At 42.9% G+C, this 22,498-nt stretch overlaps 1 protein-coding gene across 1 annotated transcript in view; it reads right to left on the reverse strand.

The window, feature by feature from the left end:
* The window catches only part of BACE2 (beta-secretase 2), a 288,765-nt gene that overhangs the window by 91,916 nt on the left and 174,351 nt on the right, over positions 1-22,498 (reverse strand). Inside the window, exons 4-6 of the mRNA XM_078656817.1 lie at positions 22,031-22,150; positions 8,705-8,839; positions 4,098-4,199 (exon numbers count right to left, since the gene is read on the reverse strand). Of these exons, the coding sequence (XP_078512943.1) occupies positions 4,098-4,199; positions 8,705-8,839; positions 22,031-22,150 (357 nt within the window). The remainder of the gene's footprint in view (positions 1-4,097; positions 4,200-8,704; positions 8,840-22,030; positions 22,151-22,498) is intronic.

The following is a 22,498-nucleotide window of genomic DNA, read 5'->3' on the forward strand; positions in this document are numbered from 1 at the left end:
TGTCACCACCGCTCCACCCATTGTCACCTCACCCAAGCAGAAGTGACCTTATGGTAGTTCAGTACACACATTAAGTATTGTATGAGTATATTAACCCTGTGTGTTCACTGTAAGATGAGCGCAGACCTGTACGCAAAGGAGCACAGCAGACGGCGGTTCCTAAACCGGTGCCAAACCAACGCCAACACCACCAAAAGGGTGTTTTAATGTTAGTGTCCTCCTGAATGCTCTCACGTTCCATCTCAACATAAAGGAAGCATTCTAAGGCAAGTAAACTGTACATGATTTATTATCCGTCACAATCCCAAACTGAACATTAAATAAAAAAGTCCTGTGAGTAAGCAGTACATTGGTTTGCACAATCAACAGCATAGGAGCAAAAAGTGTATAGCTCCCATTTCTTCAGTGCAATCCCGATACACGTTGCGACATGTTGGGGCACATTCAGGTGTAAGCATAGCGCACAGATCTCATCTTATGCAAATCAATGCCTGCTGGGACTTACAAAAGGCAGTGCTGGCATCCTTGTAGAATACATGACCACGCAGGAAAAGAGCCTGCTGAATATGTGGACCATTCTGCCCAAATGTACAAAGTGCACCAACAAAGTGAATCGGTGAACCCAGATCACAGGTCTCCATATTTCATTTCCCATCAAAGGGGTAAGACACGCTCTGCACCACCCTACACCTTCCTCCCTCACGCCACCTGGGCCAGGACGAGCTCACTCTCTGCCACCTAGATCTGAATTCAGGAACATTTCCCACCGCATCACTGGCTTATGGGCCCTGAATGGGAAGCCATTACAGGCTGCTGCGTAAGCAAGGGTGAGGAGTGCATGGGGACACGAGCGTAGACACAGACAGTCCCTCACCTGAGGATCTACTCACTGTGTGTACTGGGGGCAGCGCTATAGTGCCATGGACAAAGAAAACAGCGCGAGCGAGCGAGAGAGACACGATCAGATATAGACACAGACACAGGAGGGTGCATGCACAGGTGCAAATTAGAGGAGTGTACACATGCTAGGGTAATTCCCAAAACAAAAAAAAAACCTGGACAGGTCATAAACATAGAAGTAGGACTACAGTTTACACTGGTGGCTGTCTGGATCTTGGTGCAGGCAGTGACCTCTGACTCCATTGAGTAGAGCAGGGTCATGCTGGCAGTTTGGACACGCTGTTGACCCGATGGCTGGCACAATGACATTCTTGCTTCGTTGTAGAAAGAGAAACCTCAGGGAAAATGTCTCTTTAAAGGATTTCCCTTCCTACAACAACCTCATCTGGAGTGACGTCACACCGTAACATCTCCAGTAGTGAGAAGAGAGCATGTGCACATGTTTTTAACCACGGTGGTAGTCAGCCACTACTCAAAAACTGGGACATTTCTGTGCTCATCCCAGCCACTATCCAAAAACAGGGACATTTATTCAGTTTGAAGGAAAGTGTTGGGACACTTCACGAAAAACCAGGACCGTCCGTAGAAAACTGGGACGTCTGTTCACCCTAACACTTGCCCCAACACGCACCCTTCCTGTTTAGGACTGCGAAGAATTGTTCGGCATCAACAGCCACACTCAAACCCGTCACGTGGCAGAGCGGGGTAATCCACATGGACTACTTTGGGGCAGACGTGTTACCACAGAAGGGGGTGGTTGGGGCATTTGTTTATTTTCACAAGAAACAGTTTTCAAAATCCTGAAAACCTAGATCTCCCACGGTTCCCTGCCAGAGCCAGCAGAGCCCTTCTTTCTAGTTCCTAGATACCCTCCCGGGTGGAATGTGCGCTTTACAAATAGCCACAGCATGTGTCCTTAGACAGGGCAGGTGTTGTTCTAGCTCACGACCTCCAGCCATGAAGACAATAGACACCTGGTCCACTGTCGGCATAATATATCTATCAGGAATACTTCAGTGCGTCATCTTATTGTGTGTTCCAAGAGCTTTCCAAACACAGCTAAGTTAATCAGTAAAAGAACACTGATAAAGACAGTGTGCGCCAAAAAACCTTGACTGAACAACTTTCCTGCCTTCCTGTTCTTTTATTGAACTTTTATTCCTCCTTGTTGTCGTCTCCCTACTTCTCTTTTCACGTCAACCAGTCACAACCAGTCTGTAGCGCATCCTTTTTTCATAAGTAAGATAGTTTTATTGTTCTAATTACAGGTTTCTGCTTTTTTAATATATATCTAACCTACACTTATTTAATTTAATTTTATTTAATGCTGTTATGGATGTTTAATGTACATTCCATATCTAATAGTTTAACTGTCATTTTGTTTCTTTACATCATTATAATGCTCTAGTTATTGCTGTTTCCGCCACTGATCAGTTCAACTGTCACTTACATTTTGCTTCCTCCCACTACATCAGACAACATGAGGCAATGAGTCGGCCCACTTTGGACACCGACTCGCGTGCCCTGTGAGGGGCAGCATTCCGCCTAGTCACATGAGCACATCTGCCTAAAAAAGTCCCCTTCAGTGCCAGGGGTGGTACGACAATGCTTTACTCTGTCAGTTATTATCACTGCCCCTTCTTTCTGTTTTTTGTCATCCTAGTTTGTCTAAGCTATGCCTCCAGTTTACTGTAATTCATAGCCATTAGAATATTTTCTTCCACCCAGTTAGAATCACATTTTCGTTCCATCTGGTTTAAACTAGAAAGTGCTTCTATACCAGTTTTAAGTAATCCCGCCTGTTGGGAAACACACATACTGTTTTAATAAAATTATGCTCCATTCATTTTTAAATGCAAGCTTTTATTGCAGGCACACCACTGCCATATTTAGTCAGTGGCATGTTTTTGTCCCTTCTTTAGATTTGTTTGTGGCATATGCTTTTATTTTTAAAAAAATGAAGACGATTGTAACCATCACTCCAGCTTGCTTTGCCTAGAGCTATTAACTTTGCCAATGCTTGTTCAAAATACCACCTCGATAACTGTAAACTCAATACATACAAAAAGTAAGGCATCCCCAAGTCTTTAAGTTTCAGTAATGAAGTGCATTCTCCGATGATAATGAACACGAAGGCACACTTCCTACCAGAGGCATCTGGTGTTTTGGCTGCTGCAGCAACATGAAATACAGGAAAGACGACAAGATGGCGGACGTACAGCTGCCGTTCACCATGGGTGTGGCATTCCACCCCAGTAGAGACAAGTAGAGCACATCCTTTCTCACCAATGGTCCCCGGACCCTCACAGTTCAAGCAGCAGCTCACCTTACTGCAGCCGCCAAGTTACCAGGCTTCCCTCTGGAGCAGTGCTTGAAATGGAAAAATAGAAGAGGAGGTACTATGTACCAGGGTACCAGCTTGTTTCTGAGAAGTGCAGTACTCTCCAATTAAAAGTATATTACAGTTCTCTTGAGAAGTGCCGTTACTTGCGCTCTCAAAATAAAAAAGTGCCGGTACTCCGTACTGGGGAGCCAGCACATTGAAAGCACTGCTCTGGGGAAAAATTCCCTCCACGTTCTCTCTCCGCCCACTTACCTATTTCATCCAACCAATCCATAGCAGGAGCCACATCCGGGGTCCAAATCTTTGATTACCCTACTAGCCCCTCCTCTACTAAGTATTACGCTTGCGGATGACATAAGCAGTGTTCTGCAAGTCACACCTTCAAAACGAGGTATGATCAACACAGACTTCCATCCCTATGGGATCTAGAACCAATGCCACTACATTCAGTAATAGCAACACCTGTTATTTACAGCTCTTGGAAACAGCAGAAGCATGGTATGAAGCACTGAATAAAGAACACATTCTCATTCTACTCACACTCCCTTGTATTGCCTTACTCCACCCATTCTCTCCAACACATTTGACCTCTCTTATGGAGCGACCAAACACACTGAGCTAAGGACTAACAGAAGTAAAAAACATGTTATTGAAACTAACATCACAAGCCTGAGAGGAGGTTAAGGCAAATTGAGTCCCTCAATTTCCTTTTCTCTTCCAGTGATTCTAAAGTGCTTGCACTGAGAAGCTTTATTTAACACCCGTAAACATTGTTGAAAAAATACGAACCCTGGGTTATTGAGTCTGAGCAGAAGGACAGGTCCAAAGCTGTACTTCCAGAAAGGACACTTACCAAAGAGGTCTGTATGATTGCGTCTACAACACTGTTAAACACCTTCTGAGGCAGGCGCATGAGGGTGGTGCCGCTGTCCACTATGGCTTTATCCGCATTGTACTGAAAGAAACAAACGAAGAGCATACATTTCAAGACTGTCGCATTTAGAAGAGAAAGCTGGGCTAGGGATCTACAGGATTCATTTAGAATCAAAAAAAGAAAAAAAAAATTATGACTGACTTAGTTCCAATTTTCTTTTTTTGGGGCGGTTTATTTTTGTTTACAGAATACGTGCTACTTGTCAAAAAAGCGATTCAACGCCTTGTCTGGGGTAGTAAGTGCTATATAAATGCAATTACAAAACAATAATAAACACACACTCAATACCTCTACCCCAGCCCTTCTCTTCCCTTCAGCAACCCGCTTCTCCTCTACTTCATACTTTTAAAGAATTTACGCTAAATATCTAGCTGTTCCCTTTTGCTTTTTAGGGGTTTATCACCTTTACCTGCTTTGTTTTCTTACTGCCGTTCAAGCATTTTTAGAGTTAGAAGATACAATTACTTTAAAAAAAAAAAAAATCTTGTTTTATTGAAGGAAAAGTGGGGGAGCGCCATGCGCACGTTGTAGGAGCGCCGTGAGCGTGCACATCAGTGTGACCTGCGGCTCGTGCCCAGTGCCGGCGCCTGCGGACTTTGCCATACTCGAATAGGTGCTGCGCAGCTCGTGCGGCCCAGGGAAGGGGCTGCCAGGGCACCCAAGGCGGGGACACATGGCAGCTGCGTTGGAATTCCTAGCTGCTCTTGTGCGGTTTGGAGAGGACTCCGAGGTAAGAACCCCAGAGATGCTGCTGCTGATCAGGGGTGTTGTGGGTACTTGTGAATGCTGCCAACGTGTGCTGTGATTGCACGAGAGGAGCACTTACTTTGGTGCGCGTTGACGGGCCTGCAACGGGAGGCTACCATAGCCTTGGTCATTGACCCCTGTTACATCTGACACTTTCAGCAGACTTTGACGTGTGCTTTTATTACAGAGAGCAATTTGAAAAGCTGTCTCTGTGAAGCTGACGGGGGGACAGGAGGCTTGCAAGGACGGAAGGGGGCCAGGAGATGTGCACACTGCGTGGGTGTACGTGCGTGTGCACCAGCTCTAATCGCCCTGCGCGTGCCCATCTCCTGTCCCACTTCCGAGGCAAGTCAGCAACAATAGATCTCACTAGCGACAGCGCTTTCGTGCTGCGTTTGCCAGGCTTGACCTAAAAAGCACTACCGCCGTTTTGGGATTCATTCTTTAGTTCTATGCTATATGTCGCCTGGGGTGCGCTTAACCAACACAAAAGCCCTGCACCGAATTAATTAAATTATATGCAACCACTGGTATTTATTGTAACCCAATCCCATTCCAATGTTTTAGCATGTCTGTGCTCAGAGGAGAACATGACCATTCAATTCAACAGATCTTTATTCACATTAAATGATCCATAAAGATATAAAAGGAAATTAATTTCATATAAAAAGTTATCATAAAATCCTAAATAGGATACAGGACTACTGAACTAGGGGTATAATGCATATATAATATATACAACATCCCATTAAAGGGCAATATGCTCTGGGTCACATTACTTGTAGTCAAATAATGGCATAATTTAATTCCTTAAACCAGCTACAAAGCCATTCATAATTCTCCAATAACCAATACATACTTTATAAAACATGTATTGAAGAATATACAATTGGCCTGACCAAGACAGAGTCATGATAAGACATAATTTCATATCTTCTTATCTAGAGCAGTTAAAACTTTCCTTCTTGCTGCTACACGCCTAATGTAAGTAGAAACGATGTGACAAATTAATGCATTCTCCAGATTACATAAAAATGTAAACACATCTTGATAAAAAAGAATTTCTGGGTTAACCATACGGGGCATAACAGATTTTTCCTATTATCTTTATACACCCCACAAAATAATATGAGATGGACAGTGGATTGTGAGGCCTGGCCATCACAAGGGCATTTTGGTAATTTTGTGTCCATGCATCTTTCTTTGGGCATGCTACCAGCTGGTGCAAAGTACCCAAACGCAATTGTGTGAGAGAAAATCTCTACTTGATATTACTTACCGTAGTTCGATACATGGGTAATCCCAGATTTCTCACACATACCAAGCATCTTACTACGGAGGGTTTATAACTTCCTCTAATCTCTTGCACTTCCCTTATTAAACATTGCTTTTATTTCCTTCTTACTAAATTGCAAAATACTAGCTGGATTGCTTACTTCTGTACCTTTAAGTGATTCAATTAATAACTTATTTATGTATGCTAGCCATAGATTGTTTAATAATGTTTGAGATGTAGACAGTCTGAAATAACTTAGTTTTGAAGTTTTGAACCTGTCTTTCTCCAAATATTGTGCCAGCAGATAATAGAGTTCAGATCAATCAAATCTTCGATGTACGGCATGTTCAACTCACAGGGGGTCAAAAAAGAAGAAACCGTGCACGGTACTGCCAAGACCCTACATAAAAACTGTTTCTCTGATTGTTATGGTAGGTTCTTGACCAAAGCCCACACAGCTGCCCAATGTATAGCAGAGGGTATGCATTTGCTCCTATATAGTTTTGACAATTCTCGAATTGGCTTGTTGCCTATTTCGCTAGAAAGTCTGAACAGGGCCTCAATAGTGTTGGCTATTTTAATTTTTGCGTTTCTAATGTGAGGACCCCATGTACCTGCATGTGTGAAGAGTATACCGAGATAAGAAAAGGTCTGTACTTCGACCAATTTATAGTCCTTCACAAAATGCGTTCTCTTTCTAGGATTTCCCCATCCACACACCATGGTAAACGTTTTGGACAGATTTAGCTTCAGATCTTTTTGCTCCATGTATGCCGCAAAACCTATCAGGAGCTGCATGCCATTTGCAGTTCTCGAGATTAGGACCACATTGTCGATATACAGAAGCACAGGTGTCAGATGTAAACCCACCCTAGGAACATCTACTTCTAATTGTTGTAATGCCTTGTCCACCCCATTAATGTATAGTGCAAATAAACGGGGTGCGAGACCCGAGCAACATGGCAGATGACCAGTGGAGCTGCTTGACAGTTTATGAGGAGTCTGGCCCTGGTTTTCCCCCTTGACCGTCACCTACCCAGCCGGACATTGGGCATTGTTCCTCCTCGTCTCCCCGCTATTACTCCTTCCTCCCGTTGTTTGTTTACTGTACCTACTACGCTATTGTAACTGAGTAACGCAATCTTCCTCTGCTATAGCGCTCTGATACCTACAGGTCTAGCCAGCGCTTTATAATCCTGTTTGATGTACCTTATAATGCAACGCTCCTCTGGTTATGTGCTCGGATACCTCTGGGTCTAGATAGCGCCATATAACCTTTGCATATCAAATAGACTAAACATTGGCTTTTCCTGAATGCTGAGACCTGAGCAACATGGCTGATGATCAGTGGAGCCGTTTGACAGCTAATGAGGAGTCTGGCCCTGGTTTTCCCCCTTGACTGTCACCTACCCAGCCGGACATTGGGCATTGTTCCTCCTCGTCTCCCCGCTATTACTCCTTCCTCCCCTCCCTCCTTCGAATTACTGTAACATTGTTTTACGTGTACTGTTCATTACTATGCTTTCGTATCTGATGTAACTTGTAACGCAACAATCCCTAATGTAAAGCGCTCCGATACCCTCTTGGGTCAAGTTCGCGCTATATAAAACTTTATAAAAAAATAAATAAGCTAGAGGTACATTCTCCTCCCATATGATATCTTATTCGGGTTGTAAGCTTTGCATATATCCAGGCTATGTGTGAAATTATATCAACCGAGGCGCCTTGCTCCCATTAGTGTTTTCCTTAACATTCCATGGTTTACTAAATCAAAGGCACTACTCACACCAGCAAAGCATAAGTGGATATGGCCCTGCTTAAATCAGTGTATTTACTAATCAAAAGATTATGGTTAATGCACTGTTCGATAGACCGATGTCCCTTCTGAAGCCATATTGTGTATTGGCTAGTATACGATGTTCCTATGCCCATACCTCTAATCTGTCTAAAATGATATGTCCATCAATGGGGAAAATTATACTCTCTGGCCAGGTAAGTGGGATTATCTCCTGATTTAGTGTAGGGGTCCACAATGGGATATTAGATTTGAAAACATTTACAGGGACCCCAACAGGTCCCGGAACCTTCCATCTTATAGATTTATCTATAGCCAATTTGAATTCCTCCAAACTAACTGGGTTTATAGATACCATCGTATGGTCGTATTGTAGGGCAGTTCCTTGGTCACAAATTGGGTTAAAAATACTCCCACAGTGTAAAATCCAATCAGACGAAGAAACCATTGTTTCTACTTTGGCTATCCAGGAGAGGCCCCTGAGAGAAAGCAGTCACACTGCAGTGAACCGGAAGGTTGTTGGAAATTCTACAGACTTGCACATTTATACAGAGAATGTTCTTGATAACACTTGTGCACAGAGAGTGCAAACAGACATTCATTCAAAAGCATAAAAAAATAGAACATTATCCTAAATGAATTATGTAACGAAATGCTAGGTTGGAAAATGACCAACAAAGACAAGGCATAGAAAACAACTTTAGCTACCTCTATGCAGTCCATATTCAGGTTGATTCCTCCCACTTCCAGTTTGAGGACTTCAACTTGGTAATACCACTCTTCGGTCACCGGTGTATACCAGACGTCCCCGCTGTAAAGGCTTGGTTCGATTCCACCCAGTACCTAAATGACCAGATCACCAGAAAGCACAGTTGTAAGAACAAATTACAGACCAAATCATCCACAGTTCACAAAACCAATGCGCCAGTACGTCTAGAGCAGCGTGTAAGCAATTATTGCAAACAAGCTTTGGCAACGCCTTAGGTGTTGTCTTTTAATGACATAATTACCGGACCAAACAGTGCTGCTACTCCAATTTGATGATGCTGTTTTGCATCACAAAAAAATAATCTTTTTAAGTGCTTGTTTGGAAAATCACTGGCCAAAATCATTGGCGCGTGATTAAGTATATTTGTGCATGCATGCATGCATGCATCCCTACATGTGCGCATACAAGAGGCTCCAAACTCCTCTTTTTTGAAAGTTTTGTACTTAATGGAGGCACACAGAAACAGTAAGGAGTAATGGTGAAGGAGCTCAACATGCAACATGACTGGAAAAGAAGGAAAACCAGTGCAATTGCACAAGCAAAAACATTTTCTGCATTCGTGCACAAGGATAGTGGAACACGCATTATGACAATCCACGTCATATTGAAATGATTAAACAGCAAATATGGCTAAAAAACCATGATTGACTTAGAGAATAAAGCTTAATGATTTTTAATATTTACAAATATTGAAGGAGTTTGTTGCTTCAGGAAGGTGCATTATTTATAAAGATGGATCTCAACAATAACAGTTTGGACCTAGCATTCTGTGTATGGTACATGGATCTGTTACAATAACAAGGAACAAGCCTGGCTCTTTCTCAAGGGCTGGCAGTCTTGGTGTAGGGTTTCCTGGGAAGGAGGCAGCAAACAGGTGTAGAGCCCTCTGAAGATCTCAGGGGACTTGTGAGGGTTGATTCACTATTCCACTGAAGCTCAGTCTTCTGTGCCGAGCACAGTCCAGGGCTGCCCAAAATAGGGGCAGGAGAGCCAGGTCCATGCCATGGTTTCACAAAATACAATTAAAATACATTTACAATCAGTTGATCCGAATGGAATGCATTCACATGGTCTGTAGTTATCAGACAATGCTGTCAGGGTTTCAGAACCTCCACGAGCTATGTTGGATGTTCCTGAACTAGACTATTTCGTGGTAAGTAGGTCTTCAAATAAATGCACCAACGTGCCTCAGCAAACAGACACAATCAAATGACAGACTTTTATGAGAAGGGACAGTTGCATTGAGTCGACCCCCTGAACAACAGAAAAAAAGAAACAAAATCACAGCTGAGGCAGCAAAAAAGCGGATTATTCTTTGCAAGACAATCTATTTATACACTGAAACTTTAATGTGTACTTTGCACACGTCTAAAACACAACAACACACTGCGAAGAGTTGAAGTACTAGCACCATAAAAGGGTGCTTGGTTTTGTAGAAATAGAATTTAAATGCAATAAGTTAACATGCTTATTGAGTATTATAGCAAAACAGTTATGAAAATGCTTTCAGTGACAACAGTTTAATTTTGAATGCCGAGACGTAGCATCTCTATTGCTTTTATTATAATGGATCATGTAAAATAATGTGGTGCAAAAATTATAAGCAAGCTGTAACATGAATGATATTTACAGAATATTTGGCATTATTATAATCTTTAATCTCTAAAATCGATTTTAGTAATTTTTTAAAGAATAATTTACATGTATGTGAAAATCGTAATAGTAGGCCATATTCAGGTTCAGACATTTCTATGCAATAATCACCGACAACATTACAATTATTTCTTTATATGAATTGCCCGATTTATTTAATTATACTTGAACTTAATTATTGACCTTTTCCCGTAATCTACACTATTTTGTAGGCTGCTAATGGACCTTTGCTACGTTTCTTCAAATGCTGCTTTATGTGTTCTGTTTACGCAACATTCTTTATGACAAGGACATTTTTCTAGTATTTCATTGTGAGTGAATGGGTGGGAACTCGAATTTTGGACTGAAACCATGAAGAACAACAAAGTATATAGCTCTTTGTCAACTAACCTGTGAGGACGGGATGGACAAGGGTAGTTTCTCATGACCAGCAGGGGAAAGTATGCTGGAGTATCAAAATTGTACTTGACGAACGGAAGAATGACCATAGGATGATCAGACTATTGTGGTACTATGACTGATGTCACATTTAGACAAATGAGGTATAAAAAGTGACTCCCCAGAGGAGGGGCATGATCTCTCGTTCGGAGCTCTTCCATTTAAAACTTTTTTTTTTGCCCTTTTACTGCGGCTGCTGATCGATTATGAATCCTTCTTTGCTGGCAGAATGATGGCTTACCCTTTTCATACCCCTGATTTTCTTTTGCAATGAACTAGCCTGCTGACCTATATTGAGCTGTCTGGTGAGAGACCAGATCTGAACTTTCCAGATTTTTGCTCCATTTCCCTTTACACATGCCCATGGACCTTCCCCTAGTAGATTTTAACTTGATCCCTTTGCACCTCCTGAGAGAACTCTTTTTTTACATTCCTCCTGCCTTCCTTAGTAGTGGGAATCTATAACCTTAACCATCCTCTTTATGAATACTTTGATTAAATGTGTGGTTTGATACTACGAGCTGTAAGATTTATGACTGAACTAATTAAAATATTGCTTTTATGTTTTGATTTTGGAACTTTAATACAATAACCAAGTTACCAAAATTTCCTGAGTCTCGGTATTATGTTTTAATGTTCTTTCCATACAAACTGGGCAAAATGAAATTTTGATTTCTAAATGCGTGATGGGGGAACCATAGATTATTTTCAAAACATCAGATTCTGCTACTTTTATTCTGTGTAGCGACTGCAGAACTCTTAGTTTGCATAATTCTGGTTAGACTAAACTTCTTTAGGAGGTTGGGTCTTCCAATTGCAATACTTTATTTTTCTAGCAAGGTGCTGAGAGTACTGTATTTGAACCTTATTTGTAACTCGTGAGTAGGCTACCAATTAACTGGTCCTCACTGAGTAGCTGACAGTTTGGACATCCTGATTTCTCACCCCTCTCTACGGCAATCTAATGTCCATCTGAGGACCAATGCCTCTGTCGATACAGAATAAAATAGGAGTATAGCTATCCGAAAAGTTGTCAAGCCATTTATTGGCCCAGACAGAGACTTCAGTGAGTGAAAATAGCTTCACCTGCAACACAGATACAGGTTTTGTTTTCTTTGAAGTTCAATCAGACAGTTAGACTTCACATTTCACAAGAACGTAATGGAGCAAACATCCTGGTTTGCATCTCTTGTGCATTTCTAAGCAGGAAAACCTTTCTTAGAAGCAACTTTCCATCCAGCGCAGGACCCTCAGATGGGACATATGCCTTTCACCAACTGTTTCAGCTCCAGCGTTTTCCTGTTTAACATCTTCCTGCGGTTAAAAGAGAGGGATGCTAAAGTTAAAGGAATGTTATGCCTCCTTCTTGCTCATTGAAGTAGACACTGCAGCAGGATTCCATTTAGCCATCAATGACGAAAGGAATGTGCAAAGGCTTCTTGTTGAGGGGAGAAGTGTGAGGAGGGTAAAGGACATTAGTCTGGCAGGGTGTGTAAATGAGAGAGGGGTATCCACCATATCTGATGTTGCAGCCAAGATGTGAGAAACAAATGGGAGAATCACATCACGTGGGCAGCAGCTTTTGGCAAAGGAGTCGGTCTGTCTGTGTGTCAAGGTCAAACTCTGTGAAAGGGCAAATGAACAATATGCTATTATCTCCTGTTTCTGCAGCTGCGTAGTTTGCCCTCAAATGTTCAGGCGGGGATAAAACTGGGCCTTTTGGGTCATATGAGGGAGAAGAGGGGATGTGTTGGGATTGCAAACTATCACAGCTTTGTTTTAGGGCCGAGAGGAAAGTCCAGGGAGAGATGCGTTGAATCTTCTGGTTTAAGATATTTTTCACATAAACCCCACTCTTCAGACTCCGGGTGCACAGCATGTTATCTGCAATAAAACACATTTTGCAACCCTGTGACACTAGCACGTGTTAGGGGCTGAGTACTTCTGCTTTAATCGAAAAACTAATCACTAGGAGTAATTCAAATTCAAAGCTGGCCTTAAAATAGAAAACCTGCATTACCACACAGGAAATACTGCTCACACTTTAGCTATTACAACCTCATACCTCTCGATTCATCTCAAATCTACACCGCAGCAGTTAAAGTGTGAGCCAGGGGATATAACACCACCCCCACCACCATCACATCACTGATCCTGCCTACCCACCGCACATGGCTCCTTACCACCACATCTAACTCTATGCAACACTGACTGGCCAATTGGCATAGCGCTTTGTGCTTTCACGTTGAACGTCGGTGTGCACAGTGCTGGAAATGTGGAAAGGAAATTGTAGGGTGCAATGTTTACATTTGCAAATGTAGTGTTAGAGGAGGGGATATAGGTGTTTCTGGGAGGCCCTACCAGGAAAAACTGTTAAAGACCCACACATAAAATTATCCATGAGTTAGTCGGTTGACAGTCTTAACTCAGACTGGGTGTTACATGCACAGCCCCTAGCTCAAGCGTTCGAGATAACCTAGAACCTCAATAGTCAGAGAAGACAGACTTTGCCTGAACAGCTAGGGATAGCCTGCCCATGCCAGTGGAGGTGAAACATCTATTGAGTGGTGTTTTCCGAGTCACTGGCTAGCAGTAAAATAGAGAATTAAATGAAGGCTCTCTCTATGGTGTACAGAGAGCCTTTTATAACATCCTTGTAAGTCCACTTACTTTATCCTTACCACTTCTGCAACTTCCTTAAAGCTAGTTCTTGAATCAATGTCTTTTCATTTAAGGTGTACACAGTGTGGATCCCTTCATTTTTCCCCTTCTCCTTCTCCCAGATTGAAGGCCTTTACCACAGTCAGGTAAGGATACTTCTCCCTGTTTTTAAAGAGGGTTCCTGCCTTAAATTGCATCATAAGATGATCCTCAGATTTCAGGTCTACTCCTGCCCCCAGAACATATACCTCTACTATAGTCATTTCTGATTTTGAAGCGTCAATTGCCCTCAGTAAGTTCCAGGCAACATTCAGCACATTGCACAACCTCTCAGAAGCTGCAGCATCCCATCATACAGAATTTATGAATGGATGAGATGGAGGTGGTCTTTAAATACCAACAATGCAGACATAAGTGCTACATCATCTCTACACTGCCCTTGAGGGTCTACAAATCCCTTGATTTGCCAGTCTTGGTTGCCTTCACTCAATCATTATAGAGGAACGCCACTCGTCACTACAACAATTCTTGTCCTTTTTGTTCCCAGACATCAAGTGATACAGGTCGTGTATCTCACGGTTGGCCATCTCCACCAACAGAAGCATCCATCCCATCTCATGCCAGTACAGACTCCATGTCTTGGTTTTTCCAACTCAAGTTTCAAGAACTTGTGCACACAGGCTTCCAGGTTTTTTCCCATCTAGTCATACTTTCACTGTTTTTATGCTTAATCACAAAACCCGCTTATGTGGTCCTTGAATGGTACTAACCTGACATCGCAACAGGAGTGCAGGGATTAGTCACACCTCACCATGTCTCATCTTTAATGGCAGCCACCCTGGGTGGGCAATATTGAGGGGCAGGCTTTCAGTAACAGAGTTATGCAGATTAAGGAACATATTTACTTTATTTATTTGTTTGGGAGCTTATATTGGCGGTTATGTGTCTCCTCCTAATAATTTCAAAACGCTAGATTGAATAGAGAAGATGAAATGCAGGCTAGGGGTGTGTCAAATCTGCTGGTAATAGGGCTACAAGTGGTGGAGGAATTATCCCAGGTCTTCGAAACGCTGCTCCTGGCACCATAAAAACTATTTACTATTCAATAGGTTGCCCCCCCAAAAAGGAAGTAGTCTGGTTTTAGTCTCTGGCAAGGGCTCAATTTCCATAGTACGTTTTTAGCTAATTTCCAGGGGTATTGCCATGTTTTGTTCCATTTGAAAGCTTGTTACAATAGAATGTTGACTGTAGGCGAATGCAAGTGTCATTTGGGCAAGTAGGGGATGGCCCGGTTCCTCAAGTATCTTGGGCCTTTGCCCCGGTTCCTCTGGAGTTCTTTATTGTTCCATCTACTGGGAGCTAGCAGACCACTTTAAGGAATGGGGGTGTGTGGTTGCAATGCCACACACAAACACATTTAGCACCCTTGGTTTTGAGGATGTCCCGGACCTCTGTATTGGAATAGAAACTGAACGAGACAAACACTACTCCCACCTTCTCGACTTTCAATGGAGAGGGAGGTGGTGCTCATAGACTGGGGGCCAGTCTAAAGGGATTGACGAGGATTTATAGCCTTCCATCATCAGGATTTCTGTCTTTGTTTTGGTCAAGCAAATTAAACTTTGCTTATACAGAAGAATTGATTATCGACCGGATTCTCAGCATTGTTTTATAAAGCAAGGTCATGACAGGATAAGTCCAGAAAACACAAATCAATATTCTATTGCAGCGGAAAGGAAACAATAAGCCAATAGGGAAGAAAAAAGAATGAAGTTGTACCCACAGGTTAGTCTCTCAATAGATAGAAGCACATTCTGCATTGTTCAGCAGTCCTGGGATCGGACATATTCCCACTGCACAATTCTGTTTTGTGGGACATCCATAAAACATAAAATATATTCATAGCTGTTAGAGTAGCTGTTCCATCCTTCCATTTTTTTAATTTTGTCACACAAGTTTCCCATTGTACTATTTCTTTTTTGCAGTGATCTGCTGATTCAGGAAGAATATCGACCAAAGTACTCTGCAGTGACACAATTTGTGTCACAAGTGACCATGCAGATCTCGCCGCAGTCCCCCCCAACCCATGGGTCTTGACATGGCCCCTCGCCCCCTTATTGCTCGGCTGCTGGGTGCCACTTGAACGTTTTGGAGCTGTGGAGAGCGGTCTACTGCCATTTACCGAGAGAATAGGAGTCTTGTCAGAAACACCAATGAAATCACCAGAACAGCAGAGAAAAGTCTGAGTGCAGTCAGCGAGCATTCCATTTAGAGTTGCTAGAAGATTGCAAACATCCTTCTAAGAATCCCCCAAAAATGAAGGAGTGATTGCCAGACCCATTTCTTGCTCCTCTCCCAGTAGGACGGGTTGACTGGGATACATATTTTCCTGCCAGCAAGAGTAGCCCTGTTGTGTTCTTGCATGGTGGCATGAATCAATAGGACCCTGCAGTGCACGCTAAGGATCAGTCTATGCCTACTGTGCCAAGGAGTGAACCCAGAACTTGTCAATACAGGCTGGAAGTTGGCAACAGCTGCTATCCGACTGCCATGAACACTCAGTAAAAGCCTGAGTTACCCTGCAACGCATGGAAGAGCTACACCATGATCTGTGGACCCAGATATTTCCTGAGCATTTCGAGCGGTCATCTACATCTCTTTAAGGCTAGGGCTGAGATAGATAGCTGCTAAGCCTCACAGGACTGTTCTGCTGCCACTGCTTCAGCTACTTGAAAGGCCACCCCTTCCTCAGCCCATGCCCACCATCCCTCAGCTTTGGCACAACATGACCTACACGAGAGCCCATCACCCTTACCCTGGGTGCCAGAAGAAGTGTTCCAGAGCAGGCTGTGTCCTCGTCTCAAGACTCATACTATCAGCCATTCACCTGTAGATGGGTCACCGCTACCTGCAGTTCACACGATTAAGACCACGCTGCTGGTAATGGAAGATAAACGTGCATGCAGTTATAGTGGCATGTGACCTTCAAGTGGGAGGCCGTCCACATTACCCACACGAAAGCGAAGTACCTGGGAGGATTACTCCATCAGGAGGTCTCACCAAAAATGCAGGTTAGTGCTGTGGTCAGTTCAAGTCTATAGTTTTTCCTCTTGACAAAAATCCTCCTTTTCATTTCCCGGGACTGTCGGTATGACTTTATTTTCCAAATAGAGTATTGCAACAGCCTATTTTTGGCCTTCCCACTTACCGTGTAATCGCTCTTCAAGTAGTACAACATTTTGCAATTAGAACTATCAAACACATCTCAAAGTTTAACAACCTGGCAGACACTGAGACACAACTTCATTGTCTAGCGGTAGAGAAGACCACGCAGTTCAAATACCACTGCAACACACAGAGCTTTAAGGAATGAAATTAGCCAAAGAATTACAGCTTCACAAATAGACATGCGCCTTGCACTCTAAAGCTTTCATTTATACTAGGCATTAATATACCCGATGCCGCATTACAGCGTCATTCAATTCTCTAGCCTCCCCGGCTATAGAACGCCATAGCATCAGAGCCAAGACAGCTGGAAAACCATCTGACCTTTCAAAGGCCTCTGAAAACAATTCACTTTTGTTAACTTGAATGTCTGATTGACCCATGCTGGGCCCTCTCGGCGTCTAAAGTCTTTATAAAATTTGTTGGCAAAGCCTTGGCCCGGCCTGACTGGATAATGGCAGAGCGGCTATTTGTCTAGAGTGATAGCTTGAATGAAAGCGAGTAACAGGGATACAATTGTTGGCAGTTTGTCTTTGTGGTGTGACCGCCACCACAGGCATCCAAGGGTCAGAGTCCACCTGCAAATGCTTCCACTTCTGGGCTTGGATCCGTCAGGCTGCTGTTATTGGCACATTTAGGGCTTTTGAAATTCACTTCTAAGTTCCATAGGAGACAAACTCTGATCAAGCACATTGTCCCTACGGCAACCTTCAGGCTCAGATATCCGTCTTCAGGGGCTCATAACATAACTAAGTGCAACAATCAGGGACCAAGTTGTTGGACTTTATAGAGAGAAATAGAATGCTTGATATCATTGTTTAGTGCATTGAGCTTACATCACCAAATTTTACCACAAAGGGCGAAAACCAGTGGTCTTTCCACGGTAACGCATATAAAGACAATTTCCATAAACTATTCCAAAGGACCCTCCAGAAGCTCCCACGTTAAATAGCTGTCAAGCTCCAAGCAGCTCACCATGGTCCAGAGAATATGTAGGTTGGCCCCTAGATTCCTATGAAAGGAGAATGCACTGAGTATATTTTGTGAAAAGTGGTTTTTGAACAGTTAAGTGATGGTGAACAGAAGTTTTGTATTAATGCTCGAGTGTTCTTGAGATACATTTTAGTCTACTTTTTTGGTCTATCTATAGAAAGATAGAGCCACCTGGAATCACGGATTCTTCAAAAACTATAAGAAATAGTGACAGAGTGAGGGCTATGGCTTAGGTCTTCAACTTTTTGGCTTTCGTGCATTTTTTATGATCTGCCAGTGGTGGGATGAGCTGTCCATCAAGGCCATTGCATTTTTTAAATGGTTAAATAGTCCCATTTGTGGTAATAGTAATGAGACAATATAAATCCATTTGTTACTCTGCATATGCAAAGGATATGCAGCATGTGAGTCAGTGTTTGCAATTTGATGCTTTCAGTTTGCTGATACATTGTACACATTGTATTGGTTGGTTTATGGCTTTTTTAAGCGCTTCTTGTTTGGATACCATACCCTGTTATACATTCACTAATCTCCTTTGCACATTTATTGCTTTTCCTTTGCACTCAAGATAACATGTTGGATTTAAGACTTCATTTGTTCACGGAGGAGTTCCTAAAGATGCAAAGGAAATACTAACCCTTTCTTAAAAGAATCTACTATGCAATATTTTGTGTAGGTCTTTTAAATTCACCGCTAACACATATGTCATCTTCTGACTCCTTTTCATTAAACTTCGTTGATGGTGCAAATTCGACTGCATTGTGGGACTTAATCTCTCTGACAGTTGAGTGCAGCTCATGCAAAGTCGCCCAACTGCAATCAAAACCTTCCCTGAACAAAGAGCCAAATTAGCTTTGCCAATGCGGATTACTCTATAATATATCAAGGTGGTATTAAACAAATATTCCTTTATGTAGGGGGGGAGATTTAATATTGTACTGCACACATGCCTAAGTAGGTAACCTGAAGCATGTAGCAGGGAAGCGCTGGCCCATATAATGCAGTTATATGGGCTGATAGATGTGTGGATAGACCTTTATTCCAGTGCAACTAAGAATGCGTTTTATTTATCAGTACATGTCATCACGCATAAATGTGTCTGGTTTCCTGGAGCATGCCTACCAAAACCTGTGAGGTCCATTTCCTACCTCAGACACTGACCATTCATCGATGGTACGGACTATGACCATTCAATACATGGCGCATAAAGGATCAAAGTTGAGGGATCCGGTATTTCACACAGAGGTACATGCTGCCATATTAGAATACTTTGACAAACAGAACAGCAAGGGCTGGTATCTTATGGGAGGCCTTCAAAGCCTACATACGGGGAATATACATCTCCAAAGAAGTCCTTGAGTGACACACTAGATCACCTAAAATTAGACTTGGAATATGCGGATGCAAAAAAGAAGCTACACAAGTGCCAAACTACTCTTGAAAAAGGTTCTTGTAGGCGGGGGACCGAGGGGTTCTCCACCTCAGGAAAGAAGCAAGCGCAACAGTTTGGTGAGGAGGATTTAACCTGGGAAAACGTGTGCCTGGATGGCCAGGTCTTGTACAGCCAAAGCTCCAATCTCTGGTATACAGATGGTAGATGGCTCTCTGTCCTCCGCGCAGTCTGATATCATTTTGGCATTTACTCCGTAATATTGCACCTTGTACACAACCAGGACCCATTGGTTCCCACATGACCTTCCAACCTATCTTGATGACATAGCATTTGGTTGACAGGATGGCGGGGTGTAGGAGTTGCTTAATTCATCACTGATTCTGGAAATTAAGAGTGTGATTAAGGCACTGGCTAGCAGTAAGGACCCTGGTGGCGACAGCCTCCCTATTGAATTCTATAAGAACTGCATCCAAGAACTTGCTCCCAGATTATTGGATGTTTACAATGAGGCTGTTTTGTAAGAGGCAGCTTCCACTCTCGATGCTCGAGGCCACGATCACTATTTTTTTTAAACCAGGCAAGGACCCAACATAACGTGCTTCCTATTTACTATGCCTGGGTGGTGAACTCCAATGGAATGTAGTTTTTCCCCGCTTGCGAAGCTTAAGTTGGTGAGCGTGAGCAAGGAAAATCCAAAGCAAGATCACTTCCCAGTGAGATTGCACAGCGCGGATGGCCACGCCCCCTCGTGTTGAGAAACCTACCGTTCGCATTGAAGAATCTGCCACTCGAGTAGAACTTTTACTCGAGCAGCAGAAAGAAGCAGCACCCTCTTGCACATGCTGCAGTTTGGGCCAATTTTATAGTGCAGGACAAACAGCCGGTGCTAAAAATCAGCATAAAGTAACTCACTATGTCATTTGTGGATCTCTGTGTAGCACTGCTGAGTTTTTTGTCACTTCGTGGCGTTCCATGTAGCGGAACTCTGCCCAGGCTTACTATTGACTTTTATCACTGCTCAGTGCAGATGAACTGTTTGTAAATATCCTCGTAAAATGCTTGTGCCACTTATGCAGTTGTTGGTATTGCCTGATAAGTCAGACTTTACATATAACTGATCCACAGCCCATGACCTAAGCACTCTGATGGTCCTCCTTCACCACGTAAATCTGCACCTCTCCAACGTGGGAATATTACTCGATACGGAAAAAGTGTCCGATTCACTCTAATGGCCTTTTATACATGAGGGCCTCGGTACTCAGGTTTTGAAAATAGTTGCTCTGCTTTGTACAACTTCAAGTGTGAGAGTTAAAATTAATAAGAACCACTCGGAGATGATACAAATCACTAAACGTAGACAACAGGGATGACTACGGCCCCCTTTGATTTTCACAATAGCTGTGGAACCTCTGGTATTCTTTCTTCGGGAATGACACATACATCGGGGTTAGCGTTGGTGGTATATGGTTTATAAAACAAACAAGGAGATGGTTGGAGAGCTGAAACTTTTCAGACACTCACCCCCAGTTATAGATCTGGGTTGAATTCATCATTCTTCAGCTCACTTCGCCACCCCAGTTCAGGCCCAGCTATATGCAAATCAGTCTTGACCCTGTGCCTCATAAGAACAGTCCAGCTCGAACTGCCAAGCCAGGTCTTCCCTGGATAGGAAACAGGCATCCTGGGACTGGTTTCGGGGTAACACCCCTCCTCAGCCAGGCTAGCTTGAATCCACTGGCAAAGTGAGCAAGGGATCCACGTCTTGGCATACCTTGCCAACTTAGAATGAACAAATCAAACATAAGGAGATGACGGCGGAGTGCTGAAACTTTTCAGACACTCCTCTCCAGTCACAGATCTGGGTTGAAGCCATCATCATTCTTTAGCTTTCTGTAAATAAGTGCTGAGCGCATTCCAGAGGCCACTTGAAGCATTAGTGCTATGCCTTTTTTTGTATTTATTTGTTTGTTTGTTTTCCCATCTGATTTGAATTTGTGATTATGCCACAGGTAGGCTATAATGGAGTCCTTGGGTCTTTTGGGGAGTGTGTTGTCCATGCAGTGAAGTGTGGCATTTTTAATGTGAATATGGCTTGGGCATGTCTCAAACTACAAGACTATAGGGTGGATGTCTTCTCCTCCATAAGCAACATTGTGACCACATATCTTCCAAGGAACACAAGCTTGACACTCTTTGGGGCCACGGTAGATATTCCCAAAACTAAGCAATGCTTTAGTGATATGGCCCCCTCACTCTCTGAACAATGGACAACGATCGCCTGGTCGAGCAGAGCTGTGCCCAAAATAAACTGTTGGTTACGAGATATGGCTGTATGACATTACAACGCATGCCTTTACCACGCAATGCCTTAGCCATGCATATACCTTTATAATAAAGGCATGCTGAGAACCGGGCACCACAGGAATTATTCCTCAGGAATTATCTCTGCAACACTGCCACCTCCCCACCCACTGACTGATCCACAGGTCTTATTGTAGCATTTTACCTCCATTTGACACGTTTAAGGTCATGAGAAATCAGGTGTATCATTCACCGATTCATTTCCTGTCACACTACAACTAAAGTAATCAAAATTTAGATTAACAATGCCCTTTTGCTGGCATTGGCGATTTGAGCACCCACTGTATCAATAAAACTCGTTTTTAAGGGAAGGGTGAAGACTGTCTAATTTGGTCCTGCCTGAAAAGCCTCTCACACAAATGTTACCATGTCATAAATGCAATGTAATTGGCATTCACACGCAAAAATAATTACAAACGTTAGAAGTGAGCATTTTCCCTTTTTTAGGGTAAGATTAAAACACCTTTGTACAGTTTGTTCGAGTTTCTAAAGCAGATACATTTTACGCAAGGTTACAGAGTCGAAGCTAGCAGATACTTACAAGGCTGCCACCACGATCCGATGACGTGAGCCCAGAACCACACATCTGGAGCGAGAAGATGTTTGGGATGTGCTCTTGGTTCACAAGGGAGTCAAAGAACGTGGTCACCGAACTTGACGGCTAAAAAGGAAGGTGCATCAGCTTAATATAGGATCATGGTCCCAATATCAATCAGTTGTTTATATCATTCATTATATGCATGATACCTTCCATGCTGCTCAATTAAGAGTTCATAGTTCAATCAGGAATCATGTTATATCCACAAAATGAAAGCAATCTTCAACAAAACGATTCAGCAGTAACCTTATGTTGTACTAAGGGTCAAGTCTGGAGCCTGTACATGCAGGTATAAGCTTTCCCATTCTGGGTCCAGCACAAAGTTCTTAAGAAGCTTCTTGATATCAAGTTAAATGCTCAAGGCTCCCACAGGCATGACTGAGGGGAGTCGAGAATTGCACCATCCTTACG

This window comes from Lissotriton helveticus, chromosome 8, assembly GCF_964261635.1.
Source record: "Lissotriton helveticus chromosome 8, aLisHel1.1, whole genome shotgun sequence".
NCBI classification, from domain to species: domain Eukaryota; kingdom Metazoa; phylum Chordata; class Amphibia; order Caudata; family Salamandridae; genus Lissotriton; species Lissotriton helveticus.